The sequence below is a fragment of the Herpailurus yagouaroundi genome, unplaced genomic scaffold (genome assembly GCF_014898765.1).
Source record: "Herpailurus yagouaroundi ecotype Mexico unplaced genomic scaffold, PumYag 160, whole genome shotgun sequence".
In the NCBI taxonomy this organism is placed as follows: Eukaryota; Metazoa; Chordata; class Mammalia; order Carnivora; family Felidae; genus Herpailurus; species Herpailurus yagouaroundi.
Window position 1 is genome coordinate 34,143,128 of NW_024412401.1, and position 16,190 is coordinate 34,159,317.

Sequence of the window (16,190 nt, forward strand, 5' to 3'; positions counted from 1 at the left end):
ATCTTGAACTTTGAGAATCAACATCGCCGGGAGTGGGCTTCTGTGCAAGCTCTCCTGGTGAGGCCTACTCATACTGCAGCATGCGAGGCTCTGTTCTCCTTTTGTTTTCTGAAGCTGGACACACGTGTGGAGGAAGAGCCAGATGAACCTCAGCGTCTCCTCCATCCTTCCCTCCAAGGAGCCCCTGTCGAGACTCTGTTTGCCCACTGCCAGCTCTCTGCCTGCCCTTTCCTTGTCTTGACTTTTCATCGTTGCATCCACTTGACAAATGTGAAGTTTTGACAGTTCTTACCACCTGTAAACTATGGTATCTGTTTTTGGTATATGCTCTTTGAACATAAGAAAGAAAAGTTTTTTATTTTTAGTATTTTATTTAGACAGTCACTTAATTCTGAAACACTCAGGCAGCCAGTAAAGGCCAGAACACTACAGGGAAACCAGTGCTTCCAATGGGCGTGTGTGATCAGAATGGACAAGTACATTGTGTCCCAAGGCTATAACACAGCCGACCCTCAGAGACAACAGGAGGGGATCTGGTGTAGGTTAAGGGAATCTTTGGTGGTAAATGTATTTGAATTGGTGGTTTCCCAGCATTACCACTTTGGGTCCAAGTGAAAAAAATCAACTCTGCTTTTTTGTTTGTTTGTTTGTTTCTATAACATCAAAACACTTTTGTGAAACAGACTTCTCTGAGACCCACTGTCCTGTTGTTATTGTCTCTCTTCTTGGCTCCAGCTTTTGGGGATGTTTTGGTGACCTCACTGGCTTATCCAAAGAAGAGACAGATCCGAGGGCGTATGTGCTTTCAGTGTTCATGGTCACCAGGCTGCTCTTTCCAGAAGTGCTGACATGGCTAAGGCTAAATCAGCCAGAAATGAGGAGTTAGACACTTTCTTGGTGGCAGGAGGCACAGTGTGCAGAAGAGCAGAGAGAACATTCCCAGGAGCAGCCAGTGCATGTTCCAAGAAGCCCTAGCTGTGTAACATCCCTGCTAGGGTAGAGAAAGCTGGGTCTGTCCATGGTTGCCTTTCCAGAAGGGTCCACACTCTAAGACCAAGGTTGCCAGTAGATCTGTCTCCCAAAATCCTAATAGGGATTTTACCCTCTATAAGTTGAACTAGGTGAGTGTCAAACATTTTCAGCTGAGGGAGCCCAGTGAAAGTGTGATAGCCCCCTCCCAAGGAATTAGCGTGATAGAAAAATCAAGATTTTTCCACCTCACCCCTTTACTCATTCATTCCCCGGAGCTAGGCTAGGGGCAGCAATGAGATGCGGAAGAGAATGAAGAATTGTCCCAGCCTTTGAGGAGCTGGGAGTCCATAGGAGGAAAGATATAAACAGTATGAAAGTGCACTAGAGTATGCTGTCTGCTAGAGGAGGCAGAGAAGAGAGCCATGGATCCTACCAGCGGTAGTGGAGGAAGGTTCCTCAGGTAGCATTTTACCTGCTCTTTCTCAGATGAGGGGAGGAGAGGCCAGGGGAACAGGATGAACAGCAATAATAAACATTTCTCTAGTACTAAGTGTGGGTTCAGCACTTTTAGCATATGAATGCATTTAATCCCCGTGACAAGCCTGAGATGGGCTCTGTCATCACATCCATCTTACAGGTGAGGAAACTGAGGTTCGATGAGGGTGAGGAGACTATCTAAGGTCACACAGCTAGTAAGTGGCAGACTGGCTCCAGAATTCAGGCTGTTAACCACTGTTCAGCCCAGCCTCTCACCATAAGTGAGCATGATATCTGGGGAATTTTGAGTAGAGAACAATGCTTTTGAGGTTTTTTTTTCCCCTATAACCCACTTAGGAAGAGAAACCAGTTTAACCCACTCATCCCCACTTTCCAGTGGAAGAAGCATCTCTGTGATAAAGCTTCAGAGAATGTAGTAGTTGCTAGGGCTGCTGTGACAAACACCACAGACTGGGTGGCTTAAGCCACAAAAATTATTTTCTCACAATTCTGGAAGCTGCAAATCCAACCAAGATCAACGTGTCAGTAGGGCTTGCTTCTTCACATGCTCTCTGCTTGGCTTGTAGATGGCTGTCTTCCTCAGGTGTCTTTACATGGTCTTCTTTCTGTGCATGTCCTCTTTTTATAAGGACGCCAGTCATATGGGATTAGAGCCCATTCCAATAACCTCATTTAACCTTAAAGACCCTATTTCCAAACACGGTTATGTTATGAGGTCGTAGGGGTTAGGTCTTCAACATAGGAATTGGTGGGGAAAGGGGGCCATAATTCAGCCCAGAAGAAAGAGCAACCAATGTCAACAAATGATACTGTGAGTTTTTTAATGTTTATTTATTTTGAGAGAGAGAGTGAGCTAGTGAGTGCACGAGTTGGGTGGGGGAAGAGAGGGGGAGAGAGAGAGGGAGAGGGAGAATCTTAAGGAGGCTCCATGCAGTGAGAGCAGAGCCCAACACAGGGCTCCATCTCATAAACTGTGAGATCATGACCTGAGCTGAAGTCAAGAGTCTGACGCTTAATCGACTGAGGCACCCAGCACCCTGGTACTGTGAACTTTTACACATGATTTTATGTTAATAAACAATGCTCTATAAATATTTAAAGTACTTTTTTAACACTGTCCTTGGTGGTAGTTGTAAATAAATTTGCAGGCACCAGGTTACCAATGATGTTTAGCTGTTTAAGTCTGTTGGGATGAGGGTGGTTCCTGTCTACAATCACTTTAGCATATAATCATGAATCACTTGCATATGAACAGACCCATGCCTTTAATGAATGGAAAGCAATAGGTCAATTGCTATAAATATGCTTCTTTATGCACTGTAAGAGTAATCAAACAGGCCTGCACCAACAAAGATTTATAAATAAAAAGCAAGAATCATTCAGTGAACACCATGGCTGCTTGGACACCGTACTGATGTGTTGCTAAAAAAAAAGTCCCTTCAGAAGTGTTGGAATTCTAAACATTGCAACTTGCTCCTATACATCCAGCAGGGTCTTCACAGCCCTGTGTGGCTGCTGGATTTCTCAATAGAATGGTGAACCAGAACCGTTAATGAATTCTAACTTACTATTACTAAATGTTGGCAATTTTTAGTAACTCATTTTATAGCTTTATAATAAGTGATTTTATTGCTTAATCTGAAGAAAAATGAGAGCCTCCGGAATTGTCTGTCTTTTGCTAAGAGCTGTAGAAAGCAAACTGAAGTATGAATTCTGTGTCCACAATATTAGAAATATTCCACTCTTTCATTTCCGTAAATCCTATTTAATTGGCTCCAAACTCTGCATAGCCTGGCTCTTAGCCATCAAAAGGGTTCCCTTTGTTTTACCTTGCTCAGCCTGCCTGACGAGGTCAAACCAGATTCTGATGGAAGTGATGCCTGAAGCCAGGGAACCCAGTGCTTATTCTATGCATAATCTATGTTGAGTGGCTTCAAAGCCATTATAGGACCCGGGAAAAACTGGTCACATGCCCTGCTTCTGGCAGACTTGGGGGTGCACCCTTTCAGGCCTCCATTCCCAGGACTGCTGACCTGCCCAGGGGATGCTTGGCCATGATGCCTGGGGTTCAGCCTCTGCACACATCCAATAGCCACCATCTGCCTTCTAGGGACCATGTAATAGAAACCCAAATCAAAAATCTTCTCCCACGCCTTCCTTGCCTTGCTCTTCGTTTCAGGGAGTTTCCACATGCCTTTCTTTTGAGCTGTTTCATTTCTCTTCTCAAAGCAGTAATCGCTCCCTCCTGAACTGTTGACCTGAGACTCAAAGCCTTTTTCTTTCACTCCACAATATGTTAGTACACTGGTACAAGTGGGGTGCATTATTTTAAGACCATTTGGAGACCACTGCTGAGTATGGTTGGGAATCATTAAAAAGCTTATTTCTTTTTTAAGTGTTTATTCATTTGGGGGAGGGGGAGGGGAGAGGGATAGAGAGAAAGAGAGGGAGATAGAGAATCCCAAGCAGGCTCCCAGCTGTCAGTGCAAGGTGGGATCATGACCTGAGCGGAAATCAAGAGTTAGACGCTCAACCGACAGAGCCACCCAAGAGCCCCCATTAAAGAGCTTCTAAGAAGAGCCATAACATAAATTAACCTTTCTGAAAAAACACCCTGAGATGGACTTGATATTGGGTGATCTTAAGAAATTATATAATGGAATTGTAGTTGCACAGAAAAATGTCCTTATGTTTTAGAGATTAATACTGAAATACTTATGGGTGCAATGTCATGATGTTTGTTATTTCCTTTAAAATGCTTTGGTGATAAATATGGGAAAATACGGCAAACTGTCTCATTGTAAAGCTAGATGAGGTACAGTGGCATTCATTATTCAGTTTCCTCTGTTAGAAAAACATGTTTTCAAAAACTTTTTATAGTAGAAAATGTAGAAATAAATCCCTCTGGTGGCTCTCTAGGGGTTGGGCCCCAGGGGAGGGAAGTAGGGAGCCAAATTAGTGAGGAGGCAAAGGCAGCAATTTAGGTGAACACAGATGAGGGGCGGAGCTAAAACCGAGGCACTGCCCACACGGAGAAGGCTGTGGACTGAAAGGTATCATCTAGTTTGTTCTCTTCCCTCACTCCCACAGTCCAAAGTGCTTCGGGAAAAATGGCTGCTGCAGGGTATCCCCGCTGGAACTGCCGAAGAGGAGGAAGCCAGGAGACGGCAGTCTGAAGAGGATGAATTCAGAGTCAAACAACTGGAAGATAACATTCAGAGGTAGGTGGTTCCCAGCCCAGGGCACCTCTCCACCCCCACTCCCTTCACTGTGGTGTTACAGTGCAGTAACCACTACCCTCCTCTAGGGGGCCTTTCTCAGTGCCAGCCCTCTTTCCCAGAGCTTTGGAATTCTATTCCTAAACAGAATACATTTGTATCCTTTAAACTTTTCCAGATAACCCTGAGTTATTACTCTGGGTACTAATTATTGCATTGGGCTGTCATTCAGTACAGTGTTGTTTTCCTGGACCAGGGAGGGGTTGGAAGCAGCCTGCCCCTTCAATAAGTGCTCCCCTTTTGAGTTCTTCCATCAGCTTTTGTCCTTTTCCTCCTATGAATCAGGCTGTTAGCTGTTATTGCTGCTGGAGCGGGTCTGTTTTCCAATTTGCTACACTTGATCAATCTGAAGTGGGGAAACTATAGCAGGGGGTTTTGGAATGGAAAGGACAGAGTATAGAAGAGCTGAATGAGGGCACCCCTGTGCTCTAAAAATTCACTTTGTGTTGCCTGCTTGCTCTGCTCAGAGGGTGAGTTGGGTTCCTTTATGGTTGTCAACCAGGTTCTGAACATTTCCATCTGGGAGATAAGTGACCCTCCTGTGGCCAGTGGTTGGACCAAGAACATAGGTTTGCACTTGAAAACTGTAGTCACACCAGGTCCCAGGACACCTAGCCAGAGAGATGAGACGGGGGTGGAAGGTGGTGATCAGAGATGCCTTGGAACCGAATCTCCCCCTCCATCCCATCCCACCAAACCCTGCCTCAAATATCAACTTCAAGAGCTTCATCTGTTTCTCCTGAGGTGCAAGCTCTCTTAGAACACAAAGGGTAAGAGCTACCTGGCTACCGGCCTTTATACTAAGAAGTGAATGAGGTCTGTGAGAGTACCTGGGGACTCCAGTAATGTCGCCGGGGAAAACAGACTGGCCGTAAGCCCTGAAGGCCTAGGTCCGTACGTTGCTTGGACCCTAATGTCTCTCAAAGAGGTCGGAGAGCAGCTTAACTAAATTTTGCTTGTGGGGAAACTAGCTAAGAAGAAGCTGTATGTGATGTGCGTGTGTGCATATACATAGACACACATATGTGGGTGGGTGAATATGTGTATATACACAAACAGTTTTTTTTAGAATACACAGAGTAAAGGCTAAACTATTACCAGCCATTTTAGTTAGATAGATCGATATATGTCATTAGAAGAAGAAAATTTTAGTCCTGGAAATATGGCATCAAGTTTGTGAGGACAAGTACCTCCAGAATGTACGAAAGGTCTTCCTGTTGGAAGCCCGGAAGGTGGACAGGGGAGGGCCAGGATGGAGTCACTCAGAATCCCAAGCCTCGGGGGTTTCTCTCCTCAGAAGTAGCTCAGCTGGCTGTGTCTTACACAACATGAGGAAGCCAAGGATTATTGAAACTATTGACAATATAATAGGTTGGGGAGGAAAAGGCTACTCGGAGAAATGGTGTAGGAAGTCTCAAAGTGGAGAGTCTACAGTGCTGTCAGCCAGAGGGACAGTGGATACAATGTAGGAGCATCTCTTTGCCGTCGCTCTGGTTATAAGTTCCATCATTTTCCTGCCCCTTTCTTACTGGTTTTACGTCACCACAACAGATAGGTCTGGTGCAAAGCAGACACTCCACAGCTATTCGGTGAATGAAGGTTTGGGACTGGGTACCCCACATATTGGGCAGAGAAAGCCTGGGAGATTACTCTCCAGCCTAACTTGGCAAAATCCTAGGAGCCAAGTGGCTTGGACACAGTCTGTTCACTACCTCGGATATGAAAGGAGACAGTATACACACCGATGGGCAGAAAATTTTGTTTAAAATCATTTTTTTCAGAAGCCGTGTATCTTTTCTCAGAGTCTGACAGGGTCACTTCATCTTGTAGGTGTTACAGATGGAAGGTGAAAAGGATTTGGAAAATAGGACAAAATTAGTTATATGACCTTTTCTATTTTTCTTAAACGGCATTAGAAAATGTGGTCCTCCCACCAAATTGGCAGTTTCTCTTTGGCTTGCATACGTATTAGATCACTGTTTTGGCCTCATAAGTGGTAACTCTTACCTGTGGGATGAGCCACCATGTGGAGGGAGAGTCTCAAATCGAGACGGAGTTTTGGCTGAATTGACCATCGGAGTGAAGTGTTAGAGTTAGGGGCTAGTATATTGTTTAGGTGGGCATCACCATATTTAGAAAAATAAGGAAAATCTCTTTTTTTATCTTTTGAGTCAATAGAATAAAGAGCTCACTCAACGTATGCAGGCCGTCTCTTGGAGCTCCTTGAGGAGATAGATACCCAATCCGGAAGGAAAGAAGTCATAGAAGCCTAAAAGGATGGAGGTGGGGTGCTTCGGCCTTGATTTGGCAGGTTATTTCCTTCTGCCACTTTCATGGCTCTGCTGGGCATTGCATTTGCTGGGGAGTGAGCTACATTCCCTGGAACTGCTTTTCTGTAGGAGCAGGCCAGCCGATGGGCTTCATTTCCTCCTCAGGGCCCCTGGAAGAAAGAGTGTCTTCCCACCCTGGAAGTCAGTTTCTGCTTCCCCTCATATGCCTTGCAACTTCTCTACTGGAATGGTTAGCGTCTTTAAGTTCTCGTCTCAAGGGAAGAAGGGAGCTGTCCTGCCTCTTCCCTTAAAGGACCCTCAGCCCCTTAAGCCACTTTCCTTAGTCAGGCCTGGCTTAGTTGTCTCTCACAGTCCTAGCCATTTGAACAGCCCTGAAGGCTCATTGGAAGCACAAGCATCCTGCAGCTCTTACAGCCTAAGCAGACAGGGTATCCTGGCTCTGCCTGTTTTGGCTGAGCTCAGCCAAGTGACTCCAAGACATAGGTGGACGAGTCTACACTTGTCCCCCCTGCACTAATGAGCTAACCATGACTGCTTCCTTTTATGGCAATGGCAGAGGAGCAAGAGGGCGGAGCAGAAACAGAACTGCCCATAAGCCATTAGCCAAAGCAAGTCATGGCCACCCCAAAACCCAGGGGAGGAGATGGTCAACCTTCAGTGGGAGGAACTTCAGAGTTGTGTGGCAAAGGGCACAGATCTAGGGGAGGGTGAAAACGGTGGGCTAATAGTTCACTCTAACAGCAGTGTGATTGTTCAATTGAAAACTGCAGGCATTAGAGAAAGTCCAGAAAGGTGAATCCATGAGGAACAAGATGAGCTAAAACAACTTGAGAACTCACAGGGACAGGGAGAAGAGAATGAGAGAAAATAGGAGTGGCTTCGAGATCAAATTTAGAATCTGATCTTTATAGAATAGGAATCCTGGAAATTGGCTACAGATCAAATGTAGCAGAACCACTAAGTAGAGGGATTGTAAAAGAAACTTTCTCTGTTTGAGACAGATTATCACTCTTTAGGTCTTTAGATCTGGGTCTGCTTATCTAAGTCACTCCCGAACAGTAAGTTAGATTCTCCTAAAGAGATAATGCAAACTGTCTTCAAATGACAAAGTATATTAGTACAGTTGTGCCCTGAAGGTATTTCAGTCCCGGCTGGTGAACCAGGAGTCGTTTGAAGAACCTGAAGGAACAATAGAGAATAGTAATCAAAGAGCAGGGAGAATGCCTACAAGGAAAGATGAATGGAAATTTGTGTCATCTAGTTTGGAAAAAGAAAAGGTAATGGCAACCTAATTCAGAACTTCAATGTGTGTAGGATTTAGGCCATGTCTTAGTTCTGTATGTATGGGCCATTCTGAATTTGATAAAGACTTCAAATAAAGCATGAGAATTTGCACTTAAACCTGTCTCTTTCCTTAGATATCTTCAAGAAGAACATCACCATCTTTCCATTTGAGTCTAAAATTCTTTATAGTGCCAGTAATCGGGGCGCCTGGGTGGCACAGTCAGTTAAGCGTCCGACTTCAGCCAGGTCACGATCTCGCGGTCCGTGAGTTCGAGCCCCGCGTCAGGCTCTGGGCTGATGGCTCGGAGCCTGGAGCCTGTTTCTGATTCTGTGTCTCCCTCTCTCTCTGCCCCTCCCCCGTTCATGCTCTGTCTCTCTCTGTCCCAAAAATAAAATAAACGTTGAAAAAAAATAAATAAATATAGTGCCAGTAATCATACAGCAAGCTCCAGGTTTACAGACATGTTTTTTCACCAAAGTGTTATTTGTAAATTGGTGGTTGTTTGGAGCTAAGAATGTTGTCTGTCTTCCAAGACTGTAATATGTGGTGCTTAGATTTTGAGGGCAGCCCATAAGGATAAGGAGGGAGGGAGAGATGAAGGAAGGAAGGAAGAAACGGTGGGAAGAAAGAAGGAAGGAAAGGAGGGAGGAAGGAAGGGAGGGAGGGAGGAAGGAACTAGACTCTTAAATCCTAGGTATTAGAATCACCTGGGAAGCTTTTTAAAAAAATACAGATTCCCAGGCCTTATTCCAGGAAATTTGGATTCAGTGACCCAGCTGAGGAGCCCTGTTTTTTAAAGAGTGCTCCAGATAATCTGTGCAAATCACAGTTCAAGAAAGGTTGCTGTAGGGGCACCTGGGTGGCTCAGTTAGTTGAGCGTCGGGCTTCAGCTCGGGTCCTGATTTCACAGTTCGTGAGTTCAAGCCCCACATGGGGCTTGCTGCTATCAGTGCAGAGCCCACTTCAGATCCTATATCCCCGTCCCTCTGCCCCTCCCCTGCTTACACTCCCTCAAAAAATAAATTAAAAAAAAAAAAAAAAGGAAAGAAAAGTTGCTGTAAATGGAAAAAAGAACAAACCATAAATAAAATTGAATTAATTAAGAGCACTAAAGCACTACAGTGATTACATGAAGGCAGTGGGAAAGGAAGAAGAGAGCTAGCTGGTCACTACAATGGATAAACAGACGGCCATTCTTTTGTACAACTTTTCCCTGGCCAGTGTCAGGACAGCTCAGTCTATCACTTGCTAGAAACCAGAGGTAAAATAGGCTAAATATGGTCAGAATTGTTGACAGCCAAATCTTTACAAAGATTTCTTTTTTTTTTTTTTAATTTTTTATTTCAAATGACACATCTTTTGTATGCTTTATTTCCTATTGGGGTGCCATGTTGAGAAAGCCCAAAGGATTGTTTCTGGCTTGGGCTCATTGTAAACCATTTTCTTTGCTGTCACTATATGTGATGGGTCCCTGGGGCCACACATGGGCCTCACATTGATACTCTTGGAGACTTCTGACAGTTAGATCCATATGACACTTGCCTACTTCACATCTGCTCCAGTCAACAAGTCCTGTTACTTGCCCTGGGATCTTCCCACTGAAGATGCTCTTTCTAATTTCATCAGGTTTTATTCACATGTTTGAAATGTAGTGTTCCAGTGCTCTCTTAGCAGCACATATACTAAAATTGTAATGATACAGAGAAGATTAGCATAGCCCCTGCGTGAGGATGATATGCAAATTCATGACGCTTTGAAAGTTAAGTGTTCTTAACTTTCTTTGATGAGTGAAAAATACGGGGAAATTTGTTCCCCCCACCTTGGAATTACCCCAGTGAGGATGAGGGACTTCAGGGACTAGTAAATGAAAATGGAACGAGCTCTTTTAAAGCTAGGGTATTAATGCTAGCTCTACTGTTAACTTGCTGTGTGAATCTGGGTAAGACTCACACTCTCTCTGGTCTCAGTTTCCTCATCTTTTCAGTGAAGGGTCTTTCAGGATCTTCTAGCTCTGGTATTCTGAGAGTCTTTAATTTGGGAAGTTGGCTAGAGATCCCACTTCCTATGCAGAGAAATGCTGCTGTTGTAGAAGGAAGCGGTTTAGGAGACAGGCCAGAATTGGGGAAGGAGGTTAACTTCTCAGGAGACAAAGCCCCATGTGTGAATCAGTGACTCATCACAGATGACTAATTCATCTTATCAGCTGTCAGTTCTAAAATATGTCCCATCAAATATTGATTGAATAAACTTTTGAAGTCCCGGTTGCTAACCTAGATGGGGCATTGCAACTTTTAAAAAGAAAGTTCAAGACGCCTATGAACTGGCCCATTTCTGCTTCTGAATTAACATTCTTGGAGTGCTTCTGTTGGTCTCTGATGAATATCAGAATTCGCTTAATTTTCCCCATTCTTAGGAGGTTCAATGCAGAAGACTAGAGACATTAGGCATAAGCATGTGTGTGTTGTATGGTGGGATTTTGGCAACCAACAAGAAGACAGCCATCCACAAATAAATGTTCTAGAAAAGGCAACCACAGAAATGTTCATTGGAATCACAAAGGACACTTGCTTGGGATTCAATCTGTTCTTCATCCTGTCTATTTTTGACTCCATGATGCACTGCTCTCCAGCAGCAGAGCCTGGAGCCCTTAAATGGGCAATTCCACATCTGTGCATCCCAGCCTGTGGCCCCGCCCCACATCCACATCTGGCACTCAGCCCTGGTCTCCTTCCCATTCTCTTTGTTTCACCATAGTAAAATCATAGATACTGTAAACCACTCAGTGATGTAGTGGGGTCACTTTACCATCTATTGTTCCTTGGTCTCTTACTCTCTTCTGGGTCCCTAGCATTTTGGTTTCCACTGAATTCATCAATTTTCTTGTTTTTATCCTCATAACACTGCCACAAAGTAGTGGTAATGATGCCCATAATACAGTTGGGGGAACTGAAGCTTAGGAGGTAAAGTAACTTGTTGCCCCCAATGACCCCAAGTGACCCAAGTGAAGAAGTAAGGGGTGCCTGGCTGGCTCAGCAGGTATAGCATGTGACTCTTGATCTTGAGTCCATGAGTTCAAGCCACACATTGGGTGTAGAGATTACTTTTAAAAAAACTAAGTGAATAAGTATTTCAACTGGCTCTAATGCCACCGCACTTTCTCAAACATCTGAACAAAAGTTTAGTTTAAGTTCAAAATTTAGAGACGTGATATTCAGTGAAATCACACTGAAGTTCACCTCAGGATGCAGTTGGGGGGGGGGTCTTCCCTCCTCAGCCCCCACCAGCATCTCCTCAGGAAGCAGAATAGCAAGTGTGCCATTGTGAGTGGTCCTGGTGGCTCGGAAGCCTGCCCCCATCAGGTTCTGTCTGGAAGTACAGGTTCCACTTTAGGCTCGGTTCCTTTTTCTCTTTCTGAAGCCCTTTGCTCTTGAGTGCTCTTTCTTGACTGTATACAGCCCGAGTCTCTGCTGCAAACAGTATGTTGTTATATAAAAGGCTCCCAGCGCACTGATTAGGAACCTGGACCTTAGAGTCTGACTGACTGGATTTGAGCCCCAGTTCTGCATTTGCAAGTTGTTTGATCTTAGACACAATGCTGCTGTCTGGACTTGAGTTTCCTCACCGGTACCCTGGGGATAGCAATGCCCATCTTGAAGGGTTGTTGTAATGTGTACAGATCATATGCTCTTGTGAAGTGGCAACTACAGTTGGTTGTCAGTAACTAAGAGTGGTGCTTTTGTTGTTGTTTTCTCCTCCATCCTTCTGGAACAGGGTTTCTTAATAGCAGAACTACTGATGTTTGGGCTGGAGAGTTATTATTGTCGGGGAGGGTGTCCTGTGTATTGCAGGATCTTTAGCAGAATCCCTGGCCTCTGCCCAGGAGATGCCAGTAGCATCCTCCCACCCCCAATTTGACAATCAAAAATGTCTCCAAACATTGCTGAGTGTGTCCCCTGGGCCCAGCCGAGCACCACTCCTCCAAAGGCTGAAATTACAGGTGTTGATACTAAGATTATCCCCCCATCAAGTTGCTTCAGAACACAGAACCCTGAAAAGATTTATGTGGCAAAAAAGACAAGAGGTAATACATGCTGGCATGGATGTGGAGAAAAGGGAACTCTCGTGCATTGTTGGTGGGAATGCAAATGCATTCTGCATTTGCAGAAAATAGTGTGGAGGTTACTCAGAAAATTAAAAATAGAACTACCCTATGATCCAGTGATTCCACTTCTGGGAATCTATCCAAAGGAAATGAAAACACTAACTCAAAAAGATAACTGCACCCTCATGTTCATAGCAGCATTATTTACAATAGCCAAGACATGGAAACAACCTAAGAGTCCATCCGTGGATGAAAGGATAAAGACGATGTGATATACATATATGGAAGATTAGTCCACAATGGAATATTATTCAGCCATAAAAAATGAAGAAATCCTACCATTTGTGACAACATAGTTAGACTTTGAAGACATTATGCTAAGAGAAATAAGTCAGAGAAAGACAAATATTGTATGATGTCATTTATGTGTGGAATCTTCAAACAAACAAAGAACAGACAAAACAGAAAAGCCCAAAACGTATTGGAAAAGAGATTAGAGTTGTGTTTACCAGAGGCAGAGGGTGGGAAGGAAGGGGAAATTGGAGGAAGGTGGTCCAAAGGTACCAACTTGCAGTTATAAGATAAATAAGTCCCAGGATGTAATGTAATGCACGATGACTGTAGCTGCCTCTGCTGTAGGATATATAGGGAAGTTTGTTAAGAGATCCTAAGAGTTCTCATCACAAGGAGAAATAGTTTTCCTTTTTTCTCCTTTCTTTTGATTGTATGAGATGATGGATGTTAGTTGAACCTATTGTGATATTCATTTCACAATATATGTAAATCAAACCATCATGCTGTATGTCATAAACTTACACAACGACATATGTCAATTATCTCTCAGTAAAACTGGGGGAAAAAGATTTATGAAGATAGCATTAATGATTTTCAGTGCAGAATGACAGATGTTTCAGTTGCTTATAGGATAAGGCTTCTCTCAAGCAGTGAACCATGAAAGTCAGTTCTGAGTTAAAAAGAAATGATTGCCTTTTTGAGTGCGTGTGTGTCCAATGCTGCACTGATTTTGCAAAGGCAATGATTTTATGACAGCTCATAAAACCATAGAATCTTAGAGTATACATAACTGAAGGGGAATCTGGATCAACCCCTGTCTGATACTTGAGTTTGCAATGAACCCAGTGAGTGGGAGTCAGCACATAGTCTCTCTCAAAGGCTAAAAGTGACAGGGAACTCACATCCTTGCGAGGTAATACCCAAGTCCACATTGGAACAGCTCTCACTATTACACAGGATCCTTCTTTGGGATGAAAGTTATGTTCCCTGCAATTTCCATTGGTTCTCTGGTCCCTGCCCTCTGGGGCCACATAGAAAAGTCCCTCTTCACAGACTCTGAGGTGTGAATGCTTATGGTTTGTGGTTAGCTCTGGAAGCTGGGACAGGTCGGGGGGAAACACTTCCCTGTTGTGCTCAGCATGTCAACACTGCCCACGTGTCTCGTAGAGGCCATAGTGGAAGAGCGTACTTCAAGAGCCTACTGTGAGATCCCAGGCATCTTGCCTTACTTGGGTTTTGTAGGCTCCATTATGATCGCCTCGTTACTGGTCAGATAAATTGTGTTTAAAGGGTCCATAATAATGAAGATAGCAGGAGAATTTTGTCCATGCACTGAGACCACGTAAGAGCCACATTTGGGGAATGCTTGTATTCCCCTTAAAACAATTGCTATAGTTGAAGAAATTGTGCATAGCCAGCTTTTCTGATGGCTGGTCCCAGACTTTCTGGTCTCCCCTGATCTATCCTCTACAGAAAGTTCCCCCTCTGAAAATCACATTTTTCTGCCCCCTAGCCAGCAATATGGTCCCTTGTGACCTCTCTATATTCTTGATGAAACTAAAATATCAGGTGTCCTGTTGATATTTCCTTCCTTGCTTTTCCCTAATTGTGCGTTGTGAAGGCAGTGCATGGTCTCTCAGATCCTTTTCAGCGAGGACAGCCTACGATCTTACGACATGGAGTCCTGACGGTGGAGTCTGGTAGCCGTGGTCCCGTGGCCACGGGGATGCAGGCGGGCTCTGACCTGGGCAGGGAGCAGACACGTGTAGGCAGGCTGGCTTGACGCTCCATCGTCGGGGCCTAGAGCCAGGTCTGTGTCCTAGCCACAGCGCCACCTTGTATCCCCTTCTTCTCTGAGGCCCCAGAGAAGAGTTCAATGGGACCTGAGGCTGCTTGAGACTTGTCACTGCAAGTCCTGCCTCCACCGGCCTTTCCAGTTTCTCCTTCCCCTCACCTCCAAGCTCGAGACCTCCACTGAGCAAGTGGGAGACGAGGTGAGCAGGTCCATTGCCATTCTAGGACCCCAGTTCCCTAGCACACTTGTGCCAGGAAGCTAGAGGAAATGATCCCCTTCTTTCTCCCACCCTAAAATCAACTTCTGCCCGTCAGGGATTCTTCGACTCTCTTACCCAAGGTGTACACGTCAGCAGTGGGAATTTCAGGCCGGCTGAGAGGGAAGAGGTGCACAGTCATAGGTGAGTTAGGCTGGGACCCGTTTATTAGGAGGGATTTGCCTACATCCTCGTGCCTGTCCCTTTCCTGAGAAACTGTTTTTAGCACACTTGGGGCACATGTGCAGTTACATTTGCAACATGAATGAGTCAGGTTTATTGTGCCCACGGATTCTTTCTTCTTTATTGAAGTATAGTTGAAGGCTCCTGTGGAGCCTCAGCTGGGAAGATGCAAATGGCTGGTTACTCAAGGGGCTGCGCTCTGTCATCACCTAGAGATTTCTTCACTCGCATGTCTAGGGCCTGAGCTGGAGTGACTCAAAGGCTGGGACTAATGTGCAAGGCCCCTCCACGTGGCCTGTCCACAGACTTGGCCTTCTCAGCACAAGGCAGCTGGGTTCTGACCGGGAGCTCCCCAAGGGAGAGTGTCCGGAGGGCAGGCATTACAAGGGACCCAGCTGGAAGCGGCAAGACTTCTTCTGTCCTGGCCACTCGGAAGCGTCATAGCATCACCTGTGCTGTATTTTGTTGGTTTCACCTCAGCTATGAAAGCCAGCTCACTCATAGAGAGGGGAATTAGACTCTTATCTCTTCATGGCAGTGGGTCACCACTTGGAAACACCACTGGGTGAACTCCAACCTGCTTTGCTCCCTCATCCTTTCGCAGAAGCAAGCTGTACGAGTATGTGCAGTGGCCCTGCCCTCTTCTTGGTCTCCACACACCTCTTTCTTGTTGGTCATCCAGGTATTCCCAGTCTCCCCCATTCGTACATAATCTCAGGAAAAGCTGGACGAGATGTGAAGCTTTTAGAGGCAGCTGGGGAATCCAAAATTATACATGGGAACCATCAGTTACAAAATTGTAGGAAAGGTCTGGTCATGGATGTTCAAAAAGGGTCTATAGGAGCATGTAAGGGGAGGGGTACTGCACACTCAGATTAAGGAGTGCAGGTAAGACTCCCTGGAGAAGGTAATGTTTGAGGAGAAATTTTATGTGGCTGTTAGACCAGTGTTTTTCTCTTTTTTCATTCCATTCCACTCCATCCCATCCCATCCCATTCCATTTTGTTGATTCGTAGCTAGGATGTAAATAATGTGAGAGCAGAGGCTTTATTGGTTACCCCAATATTAGTTTTTTGAGGCTTCTGTAACAAATTACCACAAACCTAGTGGCTTAGGATACCAGAAATATATTTGCTCACAGCTCTAAAGGCCAGAAGTCCAAAATCAAGGTGTCTGCAGAGCTGTGCTCCCTCCAGAAGCTCTAGAGGAGGTCCTACCTTGCTCTTTCAGCTTCTG

The 16,190-nt window shown here is 44.9% G+C and overlaps 1 protein-coding gene and 1 non-coding gene across 9 annotated transcripts in view; both read left to right on the forward strand.

Annotated features, from left to right (window-relative positions):
- Positions 1-16,190, forward strand: part of PALM2AKAP2 (PALM2 and AKAP2 fusion) — a 465,690-nt gene that overhangs the window by 212,981 nt on the left and 236,519 nt on the right. For all 8 annotated transcript variants that reach the window (XM_040481932.1, XM_040481930.1, XM_040481934.1 and 5 more), the window contains exon 4: positions 4,561-4,691. In XM_040481932.1, the coding sequence (XP_040337866.1) occupies positions 4,561-4,691 (131 nt within the window). The remainder of the gene's footprint in view (positions 1-4,560; positions 4,692-16,190) is intronic.
- On the forward strand, positions 9,984-10,089 carry LOC121035194 (U6 spliceosomal RNA). The gene has a single exon (XR_005792782.1). It is a non-coding gene; the product is annotated as a U6 spliceosomal RNA (small nuclear RNA).